Consider the following 21,439-nt stretch of genomic DNA (forward strand, 5'->3'; position numbering starts at 1 on the left):
TTATTTAAACAGAAATTTTATTAAAATTATTATTTTTAAAATATATTCGAAATTCAATTATTTTCAATATTTAATATTATTTAAAAAAAAAAATTGATAAAATTCATACAAAATTCCATTATTTTCATAAATAACAAAATTTCCACAGGAATTCAATTTAAATTTAGAATAGCATTTTCAAAAAATCGAAAAAATCAATTAGGTATTTAATAAAATTTTTATGCAATTCTTCACAATAATTCAATTACTTTCACTAAAAATAACATTTTTCATCGAAATTCAATTATTTAAAACAATGTTTTAGATAAAATTCTTATCAAAAATTCATTTATTTTCATAAATAATAAAACTCATCGAAGAATTTCAATTATTTTTAATACAATTTTAAATATTATTAAAATAATAATATAAAAACTATTTCAAATATTATTTTTAATGAATAAATCGAAAATTCCAATTATTTCCATAAATAAAGTTTACACGCAAGAATTCAATTATTTAAAAAAAAATTTCATAATATTTATTATACTTTGAAAAAGTTAATTATTTAAAACAATGCTTATAAAATTCTTATGAAAAATTCAATAATTTTCAAAAATAACAAAATCTTTTATAGAAATTCAATTATTTTTGAAAATTTTAATAAAATCCTTTGCAAATATTTAATTTTTTTCATAAATGACAAAATTTTTCACTGCAATTCAATTCTTTTTAAACATTTTAATAAAATCTTTTGCAGTAATTCAATTATTTTCATAAATAACAAAATTCTTCTCAAAAATTCAATTTTTTTTTAAACATTTTAATAAAATTTTTCGCAATAAATCAATTATTTGCATAAATAATAAACTTCTTTTTAGGAATTCAATTATTTTTAAAAATGTTAATAACATTTTTCGCAATAACTCAATTATTTTCATAAATAATAAAATTCTTCTCAGAAATTGAATTATTTTTAAAAATGTTAATAACATTTTTCGCAATAACTCAATTATTTTCATAAATATTAAAATTCTTCTCAGGAATTCAATTATTTTTAACAATTTTAATACAATTTTTCGCACTAATTCAATTATTTTTATAAATATTAAAATTCTTCTCAGGAATTCAATTATTTTTAACAATTTTAATACAATTTTTCGCACTAATTCAATTATTTTTATAAATAATAAAATTCTTCTCAGGAATTCAATTATTTTTGGAAAATTCTAATAATATTCTTAGCAACTATTCAATTATTTTCATAAATAATCAAATTCATTGCACGATTTCAATTATTTGTATAATACAATTTTAGAGTAATTGCTCAAAAAATGTAATTATTTTAAAAAATTTAATTTCGATTCCTAGAAAAAATCAATTATTTAAAAAAATGTTTTTTTCACTACCTACTATGGAAGAAATTAATTATTTACAAAAATGTGTTTTTGAAACTCTTTGAAAGAATTCAATTATTTACAAAAATATTAGAATTTTTCACAGGAATTCAATTATTTTCAAATATTTTAATAAAATTGATCGAAAGAAATCAATTATTTAAAATAAATTTTTCATTAAATGTTTTAAAATAATTCAATTATTCTTTTGGATTATAATAAAATTTTTCCCAAGAATTAATGAATTCTATAAATAATTCTTTGAAAGAATTCAATAATGTCGATGAATAATAAAATTATTTTCGAAAATTCAATTATTTTCAAAAAAAATTTAATAAAATACCACACAGACATTTAAATATTGTCAAAAATTTTAATAGAATTCGTTTTAAAATTTAATTATTTTTAAAAACTTTTCGCAATTCAATGATTTTCAATGTTTATTATTTTGATAAAATTTCCAAATAGAATTCAATTTATTTAAGAAATTTTTTGTAAAACTCATCGTGAGAAATCAATAATTCTTTTTATGAATTATAAAAATTTCTCAAGAATTCAATTATTTAAATTGGAATTTGCATAAAATTAGTCGAATGAAATCAATTATTTAAAATTTTTTATAAAATTCTTGTCAAGAATTAAATTATTTTTATAAATATTTCAATTCTTCCATGAATGAAAAAGTATTTAAAACCCTCAAAATTTCTATTTTTTCACTATGACAAAAATCTAGAAAGCCATGGCCAAATATAAAAATAGTTTTATACCTGAAAATTAATATATTTTGACTAAAATCCACATTCATTGCGGTCTTAAACTATTTCCGCCGTCGGCAATGGTGATAATGATGAAAAATTATTAATCCTGTTGTGGTTAATTTGTATTAGGTGTTAAAGAGATTTAATTACAAGAGATGAATTATTGTTGCCAAATAACAACATTTGACAGTCTCGGGAAATGATTTGACAAAAGAATTCAATAATTGTCGTTTCATGATTGAGTGGTAATCAAAAAAACGATATCGAAGGAAGGTTAGTGATTTACCGATCGTCCTGTGAAGTCATGTAAAACTTGAAATAATGTGTGTTTGCACTTCTTCTTGGCGTGTATTGGTGCCTATTAAATACCCTGTCCATAACTATATATATAACACTGGCTTTATATATATACAAGTTGTAACTCGCATAGGCAACTCGTTTCGTTGGCATTAAGCCGACACATATTACAATTTGAGCTCGACGTTTGTCTGAACTGTTCCTCTCAGTAATTCTCCCGTATATATATTGCACATTCTAATGGAATTATTAGTCATGGTCAATCTTCAGTCACAGCAAAAAAAAAAAATCCGAATGTATCTTTAATGTGAAAAATGATCCAGTTAGGAACTTGTGTCTACCTGTTTTTCATTATCAGACTTTATGTTTATTTTACTTCGTTTAGTTGTTTTAACAGTTTAACTTACCTCAGTTTTAGATTTTTTATATGTAAATTTCCATCTTGATTTTTATTTAATAACTTGAAATGAATTATTACTAATTATAAACTTGATAAGAATAAATCAATAAACCATAATAGATACTTCATTTATAATGGAATAAACCATAATAGATACTTCATTCATAATAGAATAAACCATATAGATAAAATGATTTTGACTAAAAGAGGAATTTGAATTTTACTTTTCATTAAGCAGAAGAGAACGGTATTTTAATTTTTTTTTTTATTCAGCGTTCTCTTGCCAAAATTTTTTTTTTGTCTTATACTAAAAAGTTTAGTTCTTATGTACTGCGATTTTAAGATAAGCTGAATAAAAAAAAAAAGAAGACTAAAAATCTTGGATCATTATCTCTCTGTGGATAATCCTGCCCTCTGGGGATTTGGGACCTTTTAGACTGTTTGGAGCCATTTTTAGGAAGACGAAGAACAACCAGAGGACGATTCTTGAGGATATCTTGAGGGAACAGAGGCGCGCTGTCCACGCCGATATGATCTCAATCGTGGGCTGGGGCAACCAGTAAATATAGCGCTACTGGGAACCGTATATATTCATGCTCTGATTGGTCGATAAGCCGCATAATTTTAGGACTTTCTACACTTCACTGATCTTCCTGCGAAATCTCGCAAGCCTCTCTTACATACGTAAATAATCAGACAAATTTACCATCAGGTCGAATTACCGACTTAAAGATTCATGAGTCATTAAAAAAAAAAAAAAGGAAAAGATTTCGTGAGTCATTCGATTCGTATATTTCATTGATAATAAATGAAAAATAAAATGATGAAAATCGAAACTAATATACTTGAGAGGAAGTTGTTAAAGTCACAATACGCAGAAGAGACATTAAAGGTTGCCCTTACATTTTGTATTCTTGTCGCGTAGGTATTCAACTCGCGCTTATTGTACACACGTCATTGAATTCTAAGATTTCATTTCTAAGATTCGGGTTAAGTTTTCTTTATTTATTAATCGGAGAAAATCAGAAAATTAATATTAGAGTGAGTGGCAGTTAATGAGACTGATAAATTGTCTTGAGAGGGAAATCTTTGTCGAATGACAGGCGACTGACTAAAAACCTCTTTTAACAGTCAATTAAATTCGAACGTCAAAGATCGACGGCGAAAAAAAGTGAAATAAAAAAAACGTTTTTGTCCCTTATCTGATTGAAAAAGTTTTGCGAAAATTGGGAAAGAATTGAGGAGCAAAAAAAAGTCCGAAAAATCGAGCAGACATGGCCATGTAAAACGCCATTTCTTCGATTCGATCTTTCATTCATTGACCCCTGTAAAAGCTGCGTAAATGTATCTTGTATGCAAGAGACGTGGCTGTTGCATCGTGTGTGACCACATCAATCCGTATTCGAAACTCTTCCAACTCTTCGTCTCCCTCCTTCTTCCATCTCTGTCAACCTCTCTATCTGAAGATGCTCGCACTCTCTCATCTCTTTTGTTTGCACTTCGCACTTTCGGACACTAGCAGACTTAAGCGATGGTTCCTATTAAAGCCGCCTTATTGTATTCAAATCGGTCCGAGCAAACAGCGTCCATCTCGCGGAAACCGAAGCTTCCCTCATTAGAGTCTCATCGCTTATTATTGCTCCCATTGTCCCAACTATTCCCATCTCGAATTTCAATTTATACCTACATCCTTCCAAACTCGCTAATTTCTCAAGTTCTATTGTGCTTGACTCTTTATTATTAGTTCTTTTTTCTTTTGCACCACACAAGAATTGCAACTTTTTATTCTATATTCTATTCTATATTCTATAGAAGAAGAAATTCATTTTCTTGTTTTTCTTGTTCCAATAATTTCGATGCACTTTGGGTAATTACCAAATATGAGCAAATTGCAGAATGTTTTATTAATATTTCCTGAAACACCAGAGTACCAGACCCTTTAGTTAGTCTTTGTTTGAAGAGACCGACAGTATACACTAATTTGACAAAATTTGGCCAATTGCGTAATTCCGAAAAAGAGTCGTCGACCGTCTAGACGTAGAAAGAAACATTGAGTCAAAGAGAAGGAAAAATTAAACTGTACATTTTTTAATAAGAAATTTTTATATCTTTATTTTTGATATACAACCTGAAAAACCTGGAAATGTCAGGGAATTTTATAAACCTTGCGAAAAAAAACCTGAAAAAATCAGGGAATTTTGTGATCGAAATCCTAGAAAATTGTTGTATTCTATAATATTTCTAAAGTTATTGTGCTTATTTTCGAAATCTAATTGAAGCAATTACAAATGATTGGAGAAATTCAATTATTTTCCAAAATTTTATTAAACTTCTTAAAAATTCAATTATTTTCCAAAATTTTAATAAAATTCTTGGCAAAATTTTCATTATTTTCAAAAACTATATCCTCAATTCAATGATATTTATAATATACTTTAATAAAAAAAAACCCTAAAGGAATTGAATTAGTTAAAAAAAAATGTTTCAATGAAATTGTACGCAAACATTTCATTATTTTCGTAAATTATAAAAATTTCCCAGAAATTCAATAATTTAAAAATTATTTTCATAAATAATAACATTTTTTACAGGAGTTGGATTATTTTTATAAAATAAAAAAACTCATCGCAGAGTTTCAATTACTTTCAATACAATTTTAATAGATTTCCTCGAAAAATGTAGTTATTCTTAAAAATTTTATTAACATCTATCAAAGAAATTCAATTATTTTAAAAACCTTTGACTAAACTTTCAAAATAAATTTTTTAATTAAATTTCTTTAAAGAATTAAATTATCTTCAAAAATTTTAATGAAATTCTGCGTAAAAATTTAAATAATTTCCAAAATTTGTCAAATATCAATTATTTCAAATGTCTAATATTTCAATAAAATTTCACAAAAGAATTATTCAATTATTTAAAAAGAAATTTTAATAAAATTCGTCTTAAGAATTCAATTATTTTCAAAAAATAATTCAAAAATTCTCGTCAAAGTTTCAATTTTCTATATAAATAATAAAATTTTTCTCCAAAATTCAATTATTTTCAAAAATTTTAATAAAATTCTTGTCAAAATTTCAATTATTTTCAAAAATTTTTCTGAATTCAATGATTTTTAATTTCTACTATTTCATTAAAATTTTCCAAACGAATTAAATTATTTAAAAAGAAACTTTAATAAAATTCGTCCCAAGAATTTAATTATTTTCAAAAAGAAATTCAAAAATTCTTATCAAAATTTCAATTATCTACATAAATAATAAAATTTTTCTCCGAAATTCAATTGTTTTAAAAAATTGTAACAAAATTCTTGGCAGAATTCCAATTATTTGTAATACAATTTTAATTAAATTTCTTGAAAAATAAAATTATTCTTAAAACTTTAATTAAAATTCGTCAAAAAAATTCAATTATTTCAAAATTTGTGTATAAAATTCTTTATGAGAATTCAATTTTAAAAAGATTCAATTATAAGATTAATTTAATATTTTTGTATTCAAATAATTGAATTCGCGTAGAATTTTCTACTAAAAATTTATTTAAAAATTAATTTCAGTTAAAATTCTAGATTATTTTCAAAGTTTTAAAAAAAATTCTTGTCAAAATTTCAATTATCTTTGTAGATAATAAAAAATTTTCTCTAAAATGAAATTATTTTCAAGTATTTTAATAAAATTCTTGTTAAGTTTTCAATTATTTTCAGAAATTTTTCTAAATTCAATGATTTTCAATTTTTACTATTTTATTAACATTTTCCAGAAGAATTCAATTATTTAAAACGAAGCTTCAATATAATTCGTCCCAAGAATTCAATTATTTTGAAAAAAAAATTTAAAAATTCTTGTCAAAATTTCAATTATCTTAAAATTTTTCTCCGAAATTCAATTATTTTCAAAAAATAAATTTTTTTGTTTTTTTATTTTTAAAATTTCTTGTCAAAATTTCAATTATCTTAAAATTTTTCTCCGAAATTCAATTATTTTCAAAAATTTTAATAAAATTCTTGGCAGAATTTCAATTATTTTTAATGTAATTTTCATCAAATTTCTCAAAAAATGAAATTATTCTTAAAAAATTTATTAAAATTCGTCAGAAAAATTCAATTATTTAAAAATTTGTGTATAAAATTCTTCATGAAAATTCAATTTTAAGAAAGATTCAATTATAAAATAAATTATTTATTTTTGTATTCAAATAATTGAATTCTCGTAGAATTTTCTAATAAAAATTAATTTCATAGTTAAAATTTTAGATTATGTTCAAAATTAAAAAAAAAATTCTTGTCAAAATTTCAATTACCTTTGTAAATAATAAAAATTCTTCTCTGAAATTAAATTATTTTCAATTATTTTAATAAAATTCTTGGCTAGTTTTCAATTATTTTCAAAAATTTTCCTGAATTCAATGATTTTCTTTATTCTACTATTTTATTAAAATTTTCTAAAAGAATTAAATTATTTTAAAATAAAGTGTATTTATTTTTGTATTTAAATAATAGAATTCTCGTAGAATTTTCTAATAAATATTGATTTAAAAATGAATTTCAGTTAAAATTTTAAATTATAATTGAAAGCATTATATTATAGCGTGGATTTTTTTTAAAAAATAATTGAATTTTCAAAAGGTTTCAAATTAAAATCTTCAAAAATTTGAACTTTTCATATTTTTATAATTAAAAATTCTGTAGAATTTATTTTTTTTCAAAAAGTTTAATGGGATTTTTTTTAATTATTCGAAGTTTTTAATTTCTAATATATTTAATTGAAGAATGTCATGAAATAATCGAAATTTCGTAAAATTAAATTGTAAATGAATTTGAATATTCTTTAAAAGAAATTTTTCAAAAATTATTAAAAGAAAATTGACCTAAAAAAGGATTTTAGTTGAAATTTCTAGAAATGAATAACCTCGAAATGATTTAAATAATTTTTTCACAAATAATTTTTTGAAAAAGTTACAGTAACAAAGTAGCAAGTTTTAATTATTGTAAAACATGAAGAAAGCGATAATTTCGAGTCGAAGACTCGGAGTTTTCGCTTTCTTCATGTTTCATAACAATATTTTTGTTTTTGAATATAGATTTTCAATATTTATAAATTAAAATCTTAATTTCTGTGAAAATATAATAATGATTAAATATTTATTTTAAAATAAAATTGTTTTAGAGTTGAGTTTCTTTTTTTTCTCTTTTTTTTTTGAGTTTCTTTTTTGTTTGGAAATTAGGGAGTTATTTAATTTGGTAAAATATAAATGTAATTTTAAACACTTAAAAAAATCAAAGTTTTGTCTGGAAACTAGGGCGAGTTATTTAATTTGGTAAAATATAAATATAGTTTTAAAAACTTAAAAAAATCAAAGCTTTGTCTGGAAATTAGGGAGTTATTGAATTTGGTAAAATTGTAAATGTAGTTTTAAAAATATAGTATAAATTCCGTTTTTTAACCCTGGAAAACCTGGAATTCGAAATTAAAGAAGTATGAGACAAATTTAGTTCGATAGAGAGTACAGAGTATGCGGAAGAGGAATAAGGGGGTGTGTGGGGTGGGGGTGGGGGAGGGGGGTAAAGTAAAGGACGAGAAGACTCCTTATAATATAGGAAACCTTTTCTCACAAGTTGTCAGTTGCATCACGTCGCGGCGACTACAAAGTCTCGCCAACTCCCCGGTTTACCACACAATACTTGTATACCTACTTATTTCATATACTTACGCATTGTACGAGACATTCACTCAATCCAACGTCAAAAATTCTCCTTCCCAATGGGAAATTTACAACTGGCGTAGTACTGCGCCAGCACTGGCAGCACTGGCGGCAAGGCTGAGAGCCAGTACTGGCATAACTCTGGGATGATAACGCCGTCCGGCGCTGCCGAAGTACTGTCTGTCAGTGCTGCCAGACAGCGCTGGCGCAGCACTGGACCAGTGCTGGCTGAGAATATTGCCGCAATAAATGCCGTATTGTTATTAATTAATCGTAAATTAATAATTATAAATAATTTAACAACAAAATGGTAAATAATATTAATAAATAGTTATTATTCATAAAATATTTCTCTTCTTAAAGAAATTGTATTAAAGATGGAGACTAACAATGGATATAGTAAATGAAGTAGAAAAAAATTGTTTATAACATTTAAAAATTAAATAATAAACAATTACAGTAAGTGTGCATTAGATTTTCATATTTTAGTACCTAACGATTGGAATCTAGAAATATCGCAAACCTATGAAAATAAACAAAATTGCTGACGAGGGGAATCGAACCTACGACCTACGGACTAACAGACTAACGCTCTAACCACTATGCTAACGACACGTGTGTGCAGTAAAATTTTAATATCTCAGTATCATTCAGACATACAATTATTCAGTCAAAGATGAGAAAAAAATAGGGATACGTTAGAAATATTAAATTGAAATAAAATAAATTAAACTAAATTTTTAATAATTAAATTACTTTACTTATTGCATTTAACATTTTACGTAATTCTTAAATTACGTGGTAATTTTTTAATAATTTTTTATTCATAGTAAGAAGTATAATAGTATTTTGATAGGAACCAAATTATTATTGAGATTAAAGTTTAAATTTTGTTTATAATTTTAATTTGTTTAAATAATTTATTATTTACAAAATTAGACAATTGTGTTAAATTGTTATTATTAAATTTAATAAGAATAAAAAATGAACAACTGAAAAGTAAAATATTAATTTTTTTCAATAAATTTATATTTATAAACATTCATAAACTTTTTTTATAATTTTTTTCAAGTTTATGTCAAAAAAGCAATGTTGGCAAAGAGCGTTGTGAACAATTTTTCTATACTCAGCCAGCACTTGCCGCCGAGCCTTGTCCAAGCTTTGGCGAAACAAAAATTCTGTACTGCGCCAGCACTAATTGTCGAGGCTCGGCTAGACTACGCCGAACAATCGTCTGAGTACTAAGCCAGTGGTGAACATCGGCACTACACTGGCATTTCCCATTGGGTTCTCCCTTGTTTTTTTTTACTAAAGTGTCCGCTCATGTCAACTGCAATAGAAACAAATGAAAAGTTAAATAATAAATCTTAAATTTTTAAATCTTAAATTTTTGTCTTCAATATTTTTGTTATTCTCGGTTATGATATTTGAAGATTATGATGATGTGTGGAATAATATATTATAATATAAGCTTGTATGATATGATGATGCAGTTCTCGAATTGAGCGAGGGCTGTCGATTCGTTAATTATAATTGCGCACTCGCAACCGCAGAATGCGCCGACTACCGAGAATCTGAGGGATTTCTTAATTGCATTGTCTGGTTATACACACTCGCACGATTCGACGCTATTATCCGCTTTGCTGAAACGTGCTGAAACGATTGCAATTAGCGTCCTGTTCTCTCGCGCGTTAATGAACTAGAGAAACATTATAGTAATCTAGGGAATAGCATAAATATATAGGCGTAAGAATATTGCCTTCACTAGATTTAAATTAATATTTACTGACTCATTTTTAAGAATCATTTCATTTCTTCATTTTTGAAGATTCTTCCATTTTTCTATATTAACAATTTAAAGGAGCTTAATTTTCACCTCTTTTTTGTTTGCACAAAAGTAAGATGACAATAAGTGCATAAAAGTTTTATTAATTTAATTTGTTTTTAAAAAATTGCTTTTTACTTCAATTTTTATATTTATAATTATTTACACTATTCTCTAAATTTGAATTAGTTAAAAATAATAAAGATATTAAAAAGACAGTCACTGATTTAAATATAGTTTGTAAATAAATTAACAATCAGAAAAAGAAAATAAATAAATTCACATAAATTAGCAATTTTGTGAATTTCAACAGCAAATAATTAAATTTGTTAAAGAATTCCAAAAACTTTTTAACAAATCGAATTTTCAAAGTACATATTCTAATTTAATAATTGATAAATAATAGAATTTTTATTTATTTATTTGAATGGATAAGGATTCCATTCATTGAGTCACATTCTAATGTATTCATGTTTCTTAGTGCGAAGATTAATAATAAAAATTTTTATTACTTAATTTAAAAAAAGATGCACACTTGAAATTTCTTAATAAAATTGAATTTTCCCAGTCTTTTGAAAAATAATTATGAAAAATAAGATTTCTAAAATTTTTCAATTCTATTGTTTCAAGATATGTAATTGAATTTTTATAAAGAAATAATTGAAATTTCTCTAAATTCGCTATTAAAAATAATTGAATTCTTTTGAAGAATTTTATTTAAATTTTTCGAAAATTATTAAGCGAAGTTATTCACCGTAATTATAATTTTAAGAATATTAATTATTTTTAAAAATTTTATTAAAATTCGTCGAAAAATTTGAATTATTTCTATAAACTGTTTAGAAATTCTTCTCAAGAATTCAATTATTTCCACAAATAGCAAAATTCTTTAGATTTTATGATTTTCTAAATTCTTTTGAATGAATAATTGAAAAATTGACTAATTGAATAATTGAATTGAATAATTCAATTCTTCACAAGAATTCAATTATTTTCATCAATTTCCATAAAATTCTTTGCAGAATTTCAATTATTTTAAATACAATTTTATTCAAATTTCTCAAAAAATGTAATTATTCTTAAAAATTTTATTAAAATTCGTGGAAAGAATTCAATTATTTCTATAAAATGTTTAAAAATTCTTCTCAAGAATTCAATTATTTCCATAAAAAGCAAGATTCTTCAGATTTTCTGATTTTCTACATTCTTTTGAATGAATAATTGAATTCTTTACAAGAATTCAATTATTTTCATGAATTCCACATAAAATTCTTTGCAGAATTTCAATTATTTTCAATTCAATTTTAATAGAATTCTTCGAAAAATGTAATTATTTTTAAAAATTTTGTTAAAATTTGTCGAAAAAATTCAATTATTTCTAGAAAATGTAAAAAAATTCTTCTCAAGAATTCAATTATTTTCAAAAATTTTTGGGAGAATTTCAATTATTTTTAATACAATTTTCATCGTATTCCTCGAAAAATGTAATAATTCTTAAAAATTTTATTAAAATTCGCCGAAAAAATTCAATTATTATTTCTAGAAAATGTAAAAAAATTCTTCTCAAGAATTCAATTATTTTCAAAAATTTTTGAGAGAATTTTAATTATTTTTAATCGTATTCCTCGAAAAATGTAATTATTCTTAAAAATTTTATTAAAATTCGCCGAAAAATTCAATTATTTCTAGAAACTGTAAAAAAAATTCTTTTTAAAAATTCAGTTATTTCCATAAATAGCAAAATTCTTCAGATTTTCTGATTTTCTAAATTCATTTGAATGTTATTTTTAAAAAAATCCTTCACAAGATTTCAATTATTTTCATAAATTCCACATAAAGTTCTTTGCAGAATTTCAATTATTTTCAATTCAATTTTAATAGAATTCCTCAAAAAATGTAATTATTCTTAAAAATTTTATTAAAATTCGTCTCAAGAATTCAATTATTTTCAAAAAATAATTCAAAAATTCTTATCAAAATTTCAATTTTTTATATGAATAATAAAATTTTTCCCGAAATTCAATTATATTTTCAAAAATTTTAATAAAATTCCTGGCAAAATTTCAATTATCTTTTTAAATAATAAAATTCCTCTCTAAAATTCAAATTTTTAAAAAAAATTTTAATAAAATTCGTCAGAAAAATTCAATTATTTAAAAAATTGTGTTTAAAATTCTTTATGATAATTGAATTTCAAGAAAGATTCAATTATAAAATAAATGATTTATTTTTGTATTCAAATAATTAAATTCTCGTAGAATTTTCTAATAAAAATTTATTTAAAAATTAATTTCAGTTAAAATTTTAGATTATATGTTAAAAGAAAAAAATTCTTGTCATAATTTCAATGATCTTTATAAATAATTAAATTGTTTTCTACAATTCAATTATTCTCGAAAATTTTAATAAAATTCTACGCAAACATTTAATTATTTTCATAAATAATAACATTCTTTGGAAGGATTCAATTATACTTTTATCCTAAATTTCTTTGTCAAAAATTCAATTAGTATCAATACATTTTAATAAAATTAAATTAATAAAATTTTCAATTATAATTATAAAATTATAAATAGACAAAATTACTTTTAAAAAATTTTTTTAAATTCTTTGTTTAATTCAATTATTTTCCAAATTTTAAATTATTAAAAAAAACAGTATTTTCAAAAAAAAATTTAAAGAAACTCGTCAAAAAAATTTAATTATTCATAAAAACTCTAATAGAAATTTTGGAAGCCATTTGTAGATTTATTTATGTTCGAAATCAAATAAATTTAAATTTGATGAGAATAAAAAAACCGGGAAAAATTAGGACAAAGTCGGAAAATAACCAAGAATTTTGTTGAACGAAAATAGTAGACATCCCGTAAAGTGTTTTATGCGAATTAATAAAATTTTGCAACAATCTTTTCCTCCGTTAAAGACTCCATAAGTGATTAATAAATAAATCAAGAGGACTTTGAAATTAATTTCCAATCCGACAAGTTTGAAAAGTACAATACAATTTTCAAGTTTCATTGTGTCTGATTGTTATATTCTTGATGATGAAATAAGAAAATTTGAAATATTTTCTATTATAAGAGTTTATATTTGCGCACGGGATTCTGTTTGTGTAGTATCACTGACCCTGATTAAAAAATGGATTGCGCGTCCCAATTAAAAATATTAATCGCCACGAGTGTGTCTGTGGTAAAAAATTCACTTAAGATTAAAGCTATTCCACAAGGCAGTTTTTTTTTCTTTCTCTCTTTAAACTAAGAGTGAAACAACGTGCCATCGATTATGCGAACGATTTATGGGATTAACGATTTATATATATATATATATGTTATATACGCTCCTTCGACACGAGTTGCACCGTGTCTACCATCCGAGTAAGTAACGTCTGTGGCGTTATTGCTCAGCAAGTTACACGAAGTTGCGTCAGCTCATTGTTCCAGCAATAATTCCTGCACCACTTGCGTCCTTGGCTGATTTTTCTCCAAGTTCTCTCTCTCTTTCTCTCTCTGTTAGGGTGCTCGCAAACATAACCCGCTCCTCATTTTTCCATTCTAATTTTCTCTTACAATTACTTGTTTTCAAAAAAATGAAAATGCAATTCTAGAAAGATAATGGAAATGAAAGTTGTTTTTTGTTAATGAAGGTCAGATATGAGGTTAATTGAAAATAATTCTGTAAAGAATCTGAAAGATTATAATATTTATGTGTGGGGGTGTGTGTTAATGAATATAAGAATTTAAATTTCTCGCACCAAATTCAAGTATGTACATGAAGGCGGTTTGCTTTCAAAATTCAAAGTTGGCGCGAACGATCGTCACATCGTCTTAATTGCCGCAGCTCTCGGGTTGATTTTCAAGAATGCGATGGGACGTTAACCCTTAACCAACAGAACCAGAGATGATCCGACTGATAAGTATTCCTGACTGCTGTCTCGCGTGCTTATTTATAAAAGTAAGACTCGCGCCATGCCAACCTTTAGGAGTTTTTGTCACCGATAACTTTAACGATACTCTGCGAATGAGAGGTACAAACAGACACCGTGTGAATATGTATATGCTTGGTCCAACTTGGTTAGCCAATGGTCGGGGACCGATCAACGGTTGATGGATGACAAAGTTTTGCCGATTGTAGACGAACCGCATTTACAGGGTTGTCACAAAAAAATTAATTTTCTTTTTCCCTGACTATTCTCTGACTTTTTTCCTGACTTACAGACTAAATTTTAACTTAACAAAACTTAGTGATTCCATCCAGTAATTATTTTCAAAAAGAAAATTAAAAATCAGGATTACATTGTACAGGAAAAAAGAAGTATTATTTTAACACTAAAAGTAGTGTTAAAGCAACACGCAACATTTTTAACCGATACTTCGTGATTTTAACACTTCATTGGTGTTTAAATAACCCTAAAGCGTGTTAAATAACCATTAGAGAGTGTTAAGTTGATATACATTTTTAATAGGAGTTAAAATAACACCAAAATTGTGTTAAAATAACACCATCTGAAAACTACACGCAACAAATTTAACACATATTTTTTTCTGAGTAGATAATTAATATAAACCATTGTGCTCAATAATTATATATTTTAGACTGTGGCACAACGATTCGGCATTAACATTGGTACCTTCTTCAAAAGTAAAATTATTCCAAAACATCAATAACATCAATTCACCTTACAATGCTTTCAAATATATTTTCCAATTACAATTTAAAATTTTAAGTGAAATTCATTTCTTAATCAATTTTTATAGTAGAACATTTTTCGAGAATTCAATTATTTAAATACAAAAATAAATAATTTATTAAATAATTGAATATTTTTTAAAATTGAATTTTTATGAAGAATTCTATCAACAATTTTTTAAAATAATTGAATTCTTTCGGTGAATTTAAAAAAAAAATTAAGAATAAATGCAATTTTCTATCATTTTATTTAAAATTCCATAAAAATAATTGAAATTCTGCGATAAGTTTTGTTATTTATGAAAATAATTGAATTTCGAAGAAAAATATTATTATTTATAAAAATAATTGAATTTCGAAGAAAAATATTATTATTTATGAAAATAATTGAATTTCTCAGAATTGTATTCAAACTTTTTTTAAATAATTGAATTTCTCAGAATTGTATTCAAACTTTTTTTAAATAATTGAATTTCTCAGAATTGTATTCAAACTTTTTTTAAATAATTGAATTTCTCAGAATTGTATTCAAAATCTTTTTAAATAATTGAATTTCTCAGAATTTTTTAAAACTGTTTAAAAATAATTGAATTCCATCGTGAAATTTGATTTAAAAAATTTAAAATAATTGAAATTTAAAGAAGAATGAATGCAATTTTCTATAATTTTATTTAAAATTCCATAAAAATAATTGAAATTCTGCGATAAGTTTTGTTATTTATGAAAATAATTAAATTTCGGTGAAAAATATTATTATTTATAAAAATAATTAATTTCTCCTGAAGAATTTTATTCAAAATTTTTTCTAAATGATTGAATTTCTCAGAATTTAAAAAAATTTTTTGAAAATAATTCAATTCCATCGAGAAACTTCATTAAAAAATTGAAAATAATTGAAATTTGGAGAAGAATTTGATTATTTTTAAAGATAATTGAATTTTGATGAGAAAAATTCTATTAAAAATTTTGAGAATAATTGTAAGCCTGCGTGGCATTTTATTAAATTTTTTTTGAAAATAATTGATTTTCTAAAAAGCATTTTATTTTTTATGAACATAATTGAATTCTTGCGAACGATTTTAATATAGAATTTTTTAAAATAATTGAATTTCCAAGAAGAAATTTATTACTTTTAAAAATAATTGAATTCTTGTGATGAATATTCTTATAATTATGAAAATAATTGAATTTTGCAAAGAATTTTAGTAAAATGCCTTAAAATAATTGTATTTTCGAGAATAATTTTTGTATTAATATTAATTGCATTATTTAAAAAAAATTTAATTAAAATTGTATTTAAAAAAATTAATTTTTTTCGATCAATTTTATTAAACTATTTGAAAATAATTGAATTTCTGTGAAAAATTCTAATATTTTGTAAATAATTGAATTCTTTTGCGATAAGTTTTCTTATTTATGAAAATAATTGAAATTTTAACATTCTTTTAATAACTTTTTGAAAATAATGAAATTTTATCGAGAAATTTCATTAAAAAATTGAAAATAATTGAAATCTGAGGAAGAATTTTATTAAATTTGTTTTAAATAATTCAATTCTTGTGAAAAATGTTATTATTAAAAGAATTGAATTCTTGGAAAGCGAATTTTATTAAAAATTCCTTAAATAATTTAATTGCTTTAAAGAATTTTATTTTTTACGAAAATAATTCAATTGTTTCGAGGATTTTTACAAAAATGTTTGACAATAATATTGTATGTCTAGGAAGAATGTTATATTTTACGAAAATAATCGTATTCTATGATCAATTTTATTATAATTTTTCAAATTTATACAGCATTTTATGAAAATTTTTTTAAAAAATAAATATATTTCTTGCGAAGAATTTTATTCAATTTTTTTTTTTAAATTTAATTGAATTCCTATAAAAAATGTATTATTTGTGAAAATATTAGAATTCTTAAGAAGAATTGTATTAAAAATAATTGAATTGTACAGGAAAATTTTATTAAAATTGCAATTTTATTAATTAAATTTCGTTAAAGAATTTTATTATTTATAAAGATAATTGAAAATTTGACGAAAAAAAAAAAATTTTTTTTTAAAATTTTTGAAAATAATTGAATTTATGCGAAGAAGTTTATCATTTTTGAAAATCATTGAATTTCCGTAATCAGTTATTGTTCCGACGTTTCAACTGCGGAGACTGATCGAAATTCGAATTATAGAAATAAAAATAATAGTAAAACTATTTAAAGAAAATTAGATAAATATTATAATTATGAAAATTAATGAATCGAATTTTATGTTATTGTTGCAGGTTAATCGGCCACTAACAATGAAAAAAGAGGGAATTCAAACCAGGAATCGAAAGTTATCTTCAAAAAGCAAAAAGAAGAAGGCTGGAGGCTGTTTGGGACTAGGTGGAGTAATGGGAGACATGATTAAGGCCAGTGGACATCTTGATCTCGATAATAAACCGTTTCATTCTGGATTTGGTTCCCCAATGGGTAAGCTAAAAAACACTTTACACGATAAAATAAAAAATAATTTACGTAGTACAACTTTTTTATCTTTAAAATCTTTAAAAGTATAATCTATAAAAATATATATTTTTATAGATTATACATTTAAAAATTTTAAAGATTAATATTTTTCTTTTTGTTAAACTAAACCATTTTTTTTATTACAAAAGGAATGGGGCATAATCTCTCTTCAGTTAAAAGCGAATTTATACCAAAAAAATCATTATTTTGAGTGTCTGAATGAAAAAAATAATAATAATAATAATATTAAAATCTTGTGATTATAGGTTCATCGCAACATCATCATCCAATGCATCCAATGCAGCATTACATGTACCACCCTGGTGTAGGGGTTCCCGGAGGTCTTCATCAAGGATTCGCACCGCCAGCGCCACCTTCAATTCACCCACATTCACATTCACATTCTCATTCTCATCACATGACGAGTCTTCAGGGTCTTCAATTAGCAGCCACGACGAACGCTATGGTAAGTCAAGTTTCTAATCTTTCATCAAAATTATTCAAAAGTTCAGGTCTCACCTTCTTTTTACAAATTTCAAAAAAAAAAAATTTAATTTTTTTTTAAAGTATTTATTAACAAAATTTTTCATTAATATTACTCGATTATCTTTTTTAGAAATTTTAACTAAAACTCTTTTCTAAATCAATTGTTTCTAACAATTTTGAGTTTATTTCCAAAATTCAATTTATTTAACCCCTTCATGCTTCCGGGAAACCCAGACAGTAGGTTTTATTGAAACTTGTTACTCGGGGATTTTTGGGATCAAGAATTAAATTTTTTTATATAAACAATATTAAAAAAAAAAAAAAAAAAAAAAAAAAAAAAAAAGAGGGAGAAGTTGTAACTTTATTTCCAAATTAATTTAAAAAAGAAATTCAAGGAATTAAATATATTTTTTTTCTGTTACAGAGTGGTTGGAGATCAGAATATACATGAATGGAGACCGTCAACTAGCATTAAATAATTTTCGGGTGAAACCCGTTCCTTTCTTTTTCTTTAGAAAAAAAGAACCTTCTTCTCCTTTTATTCTATAAGAGAAATTATCGGGAGAATACACTTAAATAAAGTTATATAAGACATGTAATAGTTGAGCAAATATTTTGTAAATATGTAAGATAAAAAAATGAATAATTAGGGTCATTGCGCCCCGGCCCCAAGTACAAAAAAAGTCATACTTGTATAGAGTGTTATATACGTATATATATACATATATACATTTATCATATTTATATATGTATGTATATATATATTATTTTTAATAATTTAATTATTTTAAAGCACAAATTCGCGTTGTGCGAAAACGATCGTCACGTCTGCGGATATTAAAATGGACAAAATTCCTATGACGCTTTTCTATCTTTTAGAAAAAAAAAACTTTTATCTTTCATCTTTGTGAATAAAAAATAAAATATCGAATTGTAATCCGTATGTATTTTAATTTATATTTTATTAATTTGTTAAAAAAAACATAATTTTTTTTTTTTTTTTTTTTTTTGAAGAGAACAATTGTGAAAAAATGTTGGATGAAACCCAATGGAATTCGGCAATTGATGAAAAATTTTTAAACAATATTGACGCGTCTTTTATATACAGTGAGCCGCTGACGTGAACGAGAAAAGCTTAGTTAATCAAAGGTATCGTGCAATTTAAGATAATGAATATTTTTCAAGTGCGCTCGATCGGACGCTTACGTGTCGACTCTCTCGATTCAAAATACTCTTAAAAAGTATCCATTTTTTTCAGGAGGCTGTGCAAAGAAATTATTTAGAATTGTAATATACAAAAAAATTTTAAAAGGTAAAAATATAAAAATAATAACAATTTTAAAAAAAACCTTTTATGAATAATCGTCCGATCGTGTCACTCTTCGTTTCGTGTGGTAGTGATAAAAAAAATGATATTTCCTGTAAATTGATAATGGTTCCCAGTGCGCGCCATTAAAAAAAGCTAATCGAAAAATTCTCTAATTTAACAAAAATTTTCAAAATAAAATTTCTATTTCTTTGAAAGAAAGATTTTTTTTTTACATTTTCAAATTCATCTTTTGAAAAATTTTCATTGTATATTAGATAATTTTAAAATTAGATAAACTAATTATTTATTATAATTGTATAATTATGTGTATAATAAATTTGGAAATGATTTTCAAAGAGAATGGGGATATTAGCTGGAGAAAAATCGCAACACTGTCATCGTCATATAAGAGATATGTGTTTGTAATTTTCGGTATGCGATTGGCATCTGGAGTAAAAATCGTAGCTCAAATAAATAAAAAATAAAAAAAAAATAGTCGAGACGCGCACGGAGAATTGTAAATTTTTTATCTTCAAGATTGTGTATCGTGTTATTAATTAATTAATAATTATAACAGTTACAAGTGTATCATCGGTCAGACAGCTATATTGCGAAAAATGTGAGTAAAAATTTTCGCACTGCGAAAGACGCGACTGTGCATAAGAAAAAAATTACTATAGTGTTTTAATCACATAACATTTTATATAGATAGTCAAAAGTATTAAGATGAGAGAGTATACCGATAAAAATAGTCATTGGACTTATAAATATGTATACATAAAAAGAAATATTAATTAAAAACGACGAAGTAATATAAGGAGATTTTGCTCTCGGGAAAAGTTTTTTCACCCAATTCTTTAAATATTATACCAAAAGTGTCGATGAAAAAAAAAAAAAAAAAAAATACTTGACTTGTTAGATATTATTTAAAGAAGTGGGAAAACTGTTGTTTTTCGACATTGCACATAGGAATGAGGTCTCCTAATACTACATCATGAATGAAACACTAAAAACTCTCCGTTGCGTTGAGTACCGCATTGTGATTTTTTTCGACTACAAGAAGTTAACTTGTTCTAGTGTAATAGTGATGATGGATTTTACGGAGCGTCACCCTGAAGCACTTTGTTGCGATTTTCTAAAAGACTGATAGATACGAATGAATAAAAGGAATGAGAGCGGGAAATTTTTGAAAATCGCAAATTACGAGGTGAGAGGCGCACGTAGGTGTTTTTTCGACATTTAAGCCCGCAAAAAAAAATATGTCTGCTTTTGGAAAATTGTGTTAATGACGCAAGAAGAAAAAAGTTTATTTCCCTTCATTGAATTTTAAGACTTTAAAATATAAGATAACAAAAAATTTCTGTTTTCTGTCTTTTAACACTTTTTTTTCCAAACACGGACATAAATTTAAGTGAAAAAGAATGGTATCTTATTAAAATAGTATTATTAGAATGTAGCGCATATAGAGCCTGTACGATATTGTCTTTTTCAGAAGGCGCGGATGAATGTGAAAAATAAATAAAAATACATTTAAAAAAAAAAAATTGTTATTTGCTGTGAGCACGATCAAATGCAATACACACATTTTGCTAAATACACGTATCATACACTGAAGATCAGGCATAAAAATTCGCGCGGAGGTATAAATGGTGTAAAAATGTATGTAAGATATTATTGTATAAAAAAAAGGTTTTAACTTAAAATAAATTAAATGATAATACATCATAAAATAATGCATTGATTTTAATTGCGATAATTATTTCTATCCCATTGTCCTATCCACATTGACCACATCTCCTAATCCCATCATCAAAAAAGTTCTATTGAACTTTAGAATTATTCTATAGAATGCATCTAGGCATAAAATCTAGTGAATTTTTTATAGAATTTTATTAAGAACAATTCAATCGAATTTCTAAAAAAATTCCAGTAAATGGTTATATATTAATATATTAGTTAATTATATTAAAACTAGATATGCCTATAATTTTAATAATCGAAGTCATTTAAAAATAAGCAAATTTTCAAATATTTGTATCTGTTTTATTGGACAAAAAAAGAAAATAAATGTTATTTGAACGTATTTAAAAAATGTCG

General features: G+C 24.2%; 1 protein-coding gene across 2 annotated transcripts in view; it reads left to right on the top strand.

The window, feature by feature from the left end:
- Positions 1-21,083, top strand: part of LOC122502492 (transcription factor GATA-3-like) — a 124,038-nt gene extending 102,955 nt beyond the window's left edge. For both annotated transcript variants that reach the window (XM_043612587.1, XM_043612588.1), the window contains exons 6-8: positions 17,322-17,511; positions 17,814-18,013; positions 18,458-21,083. In XM_043612587.1, the coding sequence (XP_043468522.1) occupies positions 17,322-17,511; positions 17,814-18,013; positions 18,458-18,484 (417 nt within the window). In that variant the 3' untranslated portion in view covers positions 18,485-21,083. The remainder of the gene's footprint in view (positions 1-17,321; positions 17,512-17,813; positions 18,014-18,457) is intronic.
- Positions 21,084-21,439: the final 356 nt, after the last annotated feature.

The sequence above is a fragment of the Leptopilina heterotoma genome, unplaced genomic scaffold, assembly GCF_015476425.1.
Source record: "Leptopilina heterotoma isolate Lh14 unplaced genomic scaffold, ASM1547642v1 Lhet_232, whole genome shotgun sequence".
In the NCBI taxonomy this organism is placed as follows: domain Eukaryota; kingdom Metazoa; phylum Arthropoda; class Insecta; order Hymenoptera; family Figitidae; genus Leptopilina; species Leptopilina heterotoma.